This window comes from Portunus trituberculatus, chromosome 24 (genome assembly GCF_017591435.1).
Source record: "Portunus trituberculatus isolate SZX2019 chromosome 24, ASM1759143v1, whole genome shotgun sequence".
Lineage (NCBI taxonomy): Eukaryota > Metazoa > Arthropoda > Malacostraca > Decapoda > Portunidae > Portunus > Portunus trituberculatus.
In genome coordinates, this window is record NC_059278.1 from 11,764,847 (window position 1) to 11,773,009 (window position 8,163).

The window sequence follows — 8,163 nt, forward strand, 5'->3', positions numbered from 1 at the left end:
GTCATATCTGTATTTTGTCCTATCATTCCAATCCCTCCTCATGATCCCTAAAGCGGAGTTGCCTCTAGCGTTTTGTTATGTTGATTTTCCTAGGAATGATTTGTGTGTCGGAGCTCCTTGTTTGTGTGTTGAGCCCATACAGAGTTTATAGTGTCTGGTATGGTGGAATACATTCTTCATACTTTTCCCAACCTAAACAATTCAAAAATTAGATTGCTTCTGCCTATCTAAAGGTTTTTAATCTATCCTCAATAGGAAGATTCTTAAACGTATCTGTCACTTCACAATCTTCTATCTGATCGCCAGTATGGTTTCCGTCAAGGCCGCTCAACTGGTGATCTGGCTTTCCTTACTGAGTCTTGTTCATCCTATTTTGTGGATTTTAGTGAAACTTTTTGCTGTTGCTTTAGACATATGAAAAGCTTTTGATAGAATCTAGCACAAAGCTTTGATCTCTAAGCCGCCCTCCTACGACCTGTATCCTTCTCTCTCTGCAACTTCATCTCAAGTTTCCTTTCCGACCGCTCTATTGCTGCTGTGGTAGACGGCCGCTCTTCTGCTCCTAAATGTATTAACAGTGGTATTCTTCAGGGTTCTGTCCTGTGACTCACTCTCTTCCTATTAATCATCAATGATTAAACCAAACTTATTGTCCTATCCACTCCTACGCTGATGATACCTCTCTACACCTTTTCACGTCTTTTCAGAGAAAACCAACTCTACAGGAAGTAAATAGATCACGCAGAGACGCAACAGAACGCCTGACTTCTGATCTCTTAAATTTCTGATTAGATCAGAGGAAATTTCATAATGTTTAATGCCTCAAAGAAATTAAATTCCTCCATCTATCAACTCGACACAACATTCTAGAAAACTATACTCTTTTCTTCAATGACACATAACTGTTACCCTCCTCCATTCTAAATGATCTTGACTGGAAGCTTCACATCTCATACCTAGCTAAAACATCTTCGGGATTAGGCATTCTGAGTCGTCTCCGCCAGTTTTCTCATGCCTCTCCAATTACAAAGTCTTTACATGTGAAGTATACTCAACGTATATGGGTGGGGGTGTTACTCATAATACTCTTTTGGACAGGGTGAGATCAAAAGCATTACGTCTTATCAACTCCTCTCCTCTAACTGACTGTCTTCAGCCTCTCTTTCATCGCTGTAATGTTATATCTCTATATCGCACCGTTATTTTCATGGCGCCTGCTCTTCTGATCTTGCTATAACTATGCCTCCCTTCCGCTGCCTCGCTATCCATCTCTCTGGTGCAAGAGTTAGCCAATATTCTCGAGTATTCTTCCCTTTTCTGGTAATTGGAACTCCCTGGCTACTTTTGTATTACCTCTTTCCTACGACTTAAACTCTTTTGAGAGAGATTTAAAGAAAACTTGGCTTCCGTTTTTCAAAGATCCTTTTGACTTATCTTTGGTGACTGGCACTAGAAATGGGGTTCTCGTTTTTTAGTGTGTGTTTTTTTCTAGCCTTAACCAGCGCCTTTATTCCATGAAAATTTTGAAAAATCTATCTTGCCTTCACAGTGTCTCTTTTCCTCCTTTCTTCCTTTCATTATTTTTTAAGATTACTTTTCGGCCATGTTCATTTTATTCCAGTACTTCACCTGTACAGTGTCTCTCCCTTTTCTCTCCTTTCTTCCCTCCTTCCTGTAGTATTCCATCTTTTCCCTTCTATATCTCTTTAATTCCAACATTTCACCCTTGCAATGTTTCTCGTCTCCCTCCCTCCCTCCCTCTTCCCTCCTGGGGGCGGAGTGACCTATGAAGATTTTATCAGAGCAGGAAACAGTGGCTCCACACAGTACACTGTGGGGGGGCGCGGCGGGGCGAGGGTTGGGGGGTGGGGGCAGCGGGCAGGGGTTGATGGATGGATGGGTGCAGGTGAAAGAACTGGGTGTGGGTGTGGGTGGGTTGGAGTGTGCATGGGCGTGACGAAGCTACAGCCCCACGTCGCCCCGCACATTAATCATCTGTCGAAGGGCGGCGAGGACACCTGTAGGGGGCCGTGTGTGTGTGTGTGTGTGTGTGTGTGTGTGTGTGTGTGTGTGTGTGTGTGTGTGTGTGTGTGTGTGTGTCTCGGGAAGGGACTATTAGGCTTGCTGCTTCGCTCGTGTGTACTACAGTGTGTATGTGTCTGTTTTGTAGTGTGTGTGTGTGTGTGTGTGTGTGTGTGTGTGTGTGTGTGTGTGTGTGTGTGTGTGTGTGTGTGTGTGTGTGTGCGTGTGTGTGTGTTGAGGGGAGACAGGGCAAGATGGTGATGCTTTTAAAATTTCTTCTACGATTTTTATTATATGTTTTAATCTTGTATTCATTTGGTATTGTGGAATGTTTTCTTTGCCTCTGTCTGTCTTTGTCCGTCTGTCTGTCTATCTCTGTTTGTATATTACTCGTTTGTCTCTGTCTGTGAATAATTCTTACGTGTATTTCAAGAACCTATATTATTGTTTTTATCTTGTATGTGTTTTACTGAATATTATGTCTATTTTCCGTGTTTGTCTGTCTGTTTGTAAGTTTGTGAAGAAGTTTGTTTCACATTTCACTCATAAGAAAAGATTGAATAAAAAAAATAGATGTGGAATTGTAAGTTGGTTTGGGAGAGAAGGCAAAAGGAGAAAACAACAAAGAAAATGAGAGAAAGGAGGAGGAGAGAAGGCAGAAAGAGAGGAGGAGAGAACGGAAGAAGGAAGCAGGAGAGTAAGGAGAAAATGAAGAATGAAGGGAGGGAGGGAGAAGAGAACGGAGAAAGGGAGGAGGAGAGAAGGGAGTAAAGGAGGAGAGAAGAGAGGAAGGGAGGGAGCACGTCCATCTGGTGGGCTCTGGTGAAATATTCCTTCCACAGCTCCAGCATCATTACCAGGAGAAGGAGGAGGAGGAGGAGGAGGAGGAGGAGGAGGAGGGAAGACACAGTGACGCAGCACACCAAAATCAATGGCTTCATGAGCTCACCAGGGGGCGGCGCTCCCTCCCCAGGGGGTGATAGAGGAGGACGAAGTAAGAGGAGGAGGAGAGGAAAGGCGGTCGGGGACCAAGATGATAAAAAAGAAAAAAAGAACGCAGGTAAGAATTGAATAAAAGCAACGGCTGAAAAAGAAATATAAAGAAAACATAAAAGCAAAATAATGTTGTGTTTTGGGTTCTTCGTTCTGTGTTCTGATTCTCCCTCGTCAGGTGGAGGAGGGAAGGAGTGGAGGGATGGAGGGATAAGATAAAGTGGATAAGAACGGGGAGAAAAAGTTCGAAGGAGGAGGAGGAGGAGTAGGAGGAGGTTGGGAAGGAGGAGGAGGAGGAGGAGGAGGAGGAGGAGGAGGAGGAGGAGGAGGAGGAGGAGGAGGAGGAGGAGGAGGAGGAGGAGGAGGAGGAGGAGAGTCCTCGTTGATGAGAGAAGAATGAATGGCATCGCGATAACCTTCAAGGGCCACACTGCTTGAGACGAGGCGGGGCGAGACACGGCGACGACGAGGAGGAGGAAGACGACGACGACGACGGAGAAGACGGCGAGATAGATAACGACAAGGAATACGACAACGAAGAAGACAATCACGAAGAAGACAACTACGAAGGAGATAACTTGAAAGATGACGACGAGGAAGACAACGAGATAAATAACGACGAGGAAGAAGACGACAAGACGACTACGAAAAGAAAAAGACGACAACCCATGAGAAAATCAACGAGAGAAAGAAGGAAATGAAGAAAAAGACACAAAAAATGAATAAACGAAAATAAATCAATGAAGATGTAAATAAATGAATGAATAGAGGAATGTGATTAAAGATGAAATAATGTATATCTGAAACTTACAACAACAACAGTAAGAAGATAAATAACAAGAAGAAAAAAAAGAATATGACAAAATAAACCGGGAATCAGCCACAATTACTGATATTGTATGAAAGAGGAAAAAAAAAGAGATGGAGGAGAAAGAAGAGGAGAGGAGGAAAATTAATGTAAAAAGAAGACCATTTTTTTTTAACGCATCAATAAAATACGAGTCAATCATGAAGTGAAATGTGTGTGTGTGTGTGTGTGTGTGTGTGTGTGTGTGTGTGTGTGTGTGTGTGTGTGTGTGTGTGTGTGTGTGTGTGTCCTTCCTCACCACTCCCTCACGCACGTACGAACACTCCCTGGCAGTGATGATTGCACCTGCCAGAAATGTTGTTTTTCCTCCCTCCTTCCTTCCTTCCTTCCTCCCATCTCTCTCTCTCTCTCTCTCTCTCTCTCTCTCTCTCTCTCTCTCTCTCTCTCTCTCTCTCTCTCTCTCTCTCTCTGTGTGTGTGTGTGTGTGTGTGTGTGTGTGTGTGTGTGTGTGTGTGTGTGTGTGTGTGTGTGTAATTCACCTCGGTCGCCTGCCTAGCCAGTCTTCCCCATTACGGAGCGAGCTTATAGACCGATCTTCGGGTAGGACTGAGGTCACATCGCACACAACACACACCGGGAAAGCGAGACCACAACCCCTCGAGTTACATCCCGTACCTATTTACTGCTAGGTGAACAGGGGCCACACATTAAGAGGCTTGCCCATTTGCCTCGCTGCTTACTGGGACTCGAACCCGGCCCTCTCGATTGTGAGTCGAGCGTGCTAACCACTACACTACGCGGTGTAGTGTGTGTGTGTGTGTGTGTGTGTGTGTGTGTGTGTGTGTGTGTGTGTGTGTGTGCGCGCGTGTGCGTGCGTGTGCGTGCGCGCACGCCGGACTTTTTCTTCTTCCCTATTCTCTTTTCTTTCCATAATTCCCTTGTCCAGTTCCTAAACTTTTTCAAAATTTTCCTGTTTTGTATCACCTGTTGTATGTATTTGCTTATCTATTTATCTATCAGTTTATATAATTAATTTGATTTATTTATAAGTTGACCCTGCGTGAGGCAATGGATGTGATGGAGTTGTTTGTGTGTGTTTTTATGATAATTTGCCCTTTTTACGTTTTCTGTTATTTTGTTTCCTTTATTGTGTTATTTTTGTTGCTCTCTGCGTAATCCATTGGTGAAATAGCTGTTATTGCAATCACGTCTAAGGTCCGGTTTACTTAGTCCGTTTTTACGAATTCTATTTCCGCACAATGTCCAACAGTAACGTCACCATCGTTTTCGTTCGATCGACTTTAGTATTAATCATGGTTCGTTTCTGCTTCTGCTTGTATGAAATATGAATTATCTGTGGAACGGAAGAGATGAAACCAGTTTAACTTTGTATATAGAAGTGCACAGTGATACACGTAGTGATATCTTGAATGTTTTAGTTATGATACTCAAGTACACACAATAAAATGTTATTAAATTACAGTTTTGTGAATTAAACATTTGTATACTTTGTGTGGAAAAAGAGGAGTGACTTGGGTCCCAGCGTGAGGTGCTGCAACACCGGAAGGCATGGATGGACAGGATAGGTTCAGCTCAGCATACTGCACAAACCCATACAGCCTCACTCAGCAGCTGTGGTAATGACAGACAATGTATTAATAACTGACAACCAGACAACCGGAAAATACTAGTTCTGTATAGCCTCCCTCTCCACCACACCGTGCATTGATACATGACACTACTCCCCCCGCCGTGACTTGTAGGATTCATTAGCGTGTAGTTACTTGGTCTATTTATGTTTTTTACTATATAATATATGACATTCTTCTCTCCCTCATTGGCCTTTACTTGTCAGCTGCGAGCAGGAAGCTGGCAAGGAGTGTTTAAACAATGGCTACGGAGACGGCGATGAATTCCTCCGTTCAGTATGGGCATCGTTTTTGTGACATCGTTTATGGGACGGTGAACGGAGACGGAAATCGTAAAAACGGACTATCTTGAACTGGACCTAATAACTATTGAATATCACCTGCAATAAAAAAAAATCGGTGTAAACTTAAATTTTCTATATGGAATCAAAATTAAACAGATTTCGTCACAACTCATATCTTCTATTACATCATCTCCACGTGGCCAGCTACTGCGTGTGGTGTCCTGTCAGACACCAGTGTCTTTGTGTGTCTCTGGGGAAGCAAGTTCATGACTGACCCCACGTTCATCACCACCACCCCACCCCCGGCCAGGACGCACAGAGGTTAATGAAGAAATCGTCTGTTGTCACCGCACTCACCTGGGCAAGACGAGGGTGTGTTTGTAATTGTTTATATTCACTCCTTTCCCTCCTTCAGGATTTCCTTACCTTATACTTATACTTCGGTGTCGACATAGTTTCCCCATTACCTCTCAAGGACACCTGTCCCCACCTTGCTCACCTGAGACATGATTCACCTGTAGTTTTGTTTTTCTTCTCAATTAATGTCTTTATGAGAGAATCGTGATGTATTTTTTCTTACTGTAAATTGATGAATAAATGTTTAGTATCAGTTATCGTTGATTAATCTTTAAATTATTTATATGATTTTTGTAATCACCAACTTCCGATTTCACCACAAAGAACTACCACGCCTTCACTCCTTTTCCTGTAATCTTGGTGTGTCAAGCCAGCCACCAACACTGACCTCTTTGTACACCACCAGTAATTTACTCGTCTTGAAATGAATACCAGTAACCTCGTAAATACCAAAGATTGACATTTATGAGTTACCTGCACGCACATCACCTCGGCTCAATATGTCTCCCCAGCGTGCGCACCTGTGTCTACTTGTGTGAACAGGACTGCTGCTTCATCTGTACGTCATGACCAAAGGAGAACCATACTTTTATTATTCAGTAATTCAGACTTTATTTATTTTTTTCCTTTAGTATTTAAAGCTTCAATATTTTAATATCGAAATGGTTTACACTTTTCCTTTTATCGCATTTAATTTTCTGTTAATGTTCATAATGTGTCTTTTTTTCACTGTTGCTAAAGTGAAGTGAGTTTGGGTGGAGTGTTGCTTTTCAAACAGCACTCCCTGACGTGGCTTTTCTCACTGTCAGTCTTTCGTATGCTATATTGCAGCTTTTATTTAATTTTACTATACTTTAATTTTGCGTCGGTGTCGCTCGGAACAAGGCAAACAAAACTGGAAAATAAAGGCCAAAGAAAATGCGAGTCCCTCAAAATAACAGTCCAAAAGCAGAGCCAGGGAGAACAGTTCGAGAGCAGAGCCAGGAGGAGGAGAAAAGTTCAGAAGCAGAGCCATGGAGGAGAACAGTTCAGAAGCAGAGCCAGGGAGGAAGAGAACAGTTAAAAAACAGAGTCAAGGAGGAGGAAGGAGGAGGAGGAGGAGGAGGAGGAGGAGGAGGAGGACAAAACAAAATCAAATCCACGAGAACTTAAAAAAAGTATAACAAAAATAACTTAACTATTTAAAAAGAAGAAAAAATATATACACAGAAGTGCCAAATTAAATGAATGACAGTACAGCTCCCCCATCCCCTCCTCCCCCTTCTTCCTCTCCTCTTCCCCTTCACTTTACCAGGGGGTGCTGTAGGAAGTGCCGCCCGCCAGGTGTAGTGTGATCACCTGGGCATGTGCCGCGGAATGTGCTGTCTCACCGGGGCCATCACCTTGTCACCCCCACCTCCCCCAACACCAGCCACCACCACCACCACCACCACCATCTAGAGTTCTACACCCCTTTACACTCACTCCTCCTTTGCACTCTTCACACCCCGCGCCTCTTCCCTTCCTGATTGTAACTGTAGATGGATGGTGGTAGTTGTAGTAATAGTAGTTGTAGTAGTAGTAGTAGTAGTAGTAGTAGTAGTAGTAGTAGTAGTAGTAGAAGTAGTGATAATAGTAATCTCTCTCTCTCTCTCTCTCTCTCTCTCTCTCTCTCTCTCTCTCTCTCTCTCTCTCTCTCCCGTTCACTTCGCGCGTGTCTACTCTTTGTTCTCCCCTCCCCCTTTCCATTTCCCTTTTCCTCCTCCCTCTTCCTCCTCCCTTCCTCCTTCTCCCTTCTCCCTTCTCCCTTCTCCCTCATGTTGACACTTCACTCTTGGCTCCAAATTAGTCATCGAGGCGCGAGAGGGAGATTACTTAGGAGGGCCTGGGAGATGACCTGGGTAGTGGAGGCCAGGTAAGGGAGGGAGGGAGATGAGACATGGCTGGGAGATGACTCAGGGGGTTGTAAGATGACTCGGGGAGTAGAGACGACACCGGGAGATGAATAGTATGTAGGAAGATTACTTAAGGAGCTGGGAGATGACTTGAAGGAGGTGGAGATGACTTAGGT

General features: G+C 43.8%; 1 protein-coding gene across 1 annotated transcript in view; it reads right to left on the reverse strand.

The window, feature by feature from the left end:
* Positions 1-1,784: 1,784 nt before the first annotated feature.
* Positions 1,785-8,163, reverse strand: part of LOC123508173 (extensin-like) — a 7,882-nt gene continuing 1,503 nt past the window's right edge. The window contains exons 5-6 of the mRNA XM_045261707.1: positions 7,968-8,136; positions 1,785-1,915 (exon numbers count right to left, since the gene is read on the reverse strand). Coding sequence (XP_045117642.1) covers positions 1,785-1,915; positions 7,968-8,136 — 300 coding nt within the window. The remainder of the gene's footprint in view (positions 1,916-7,967; positions 8,137-8,163) is intronic.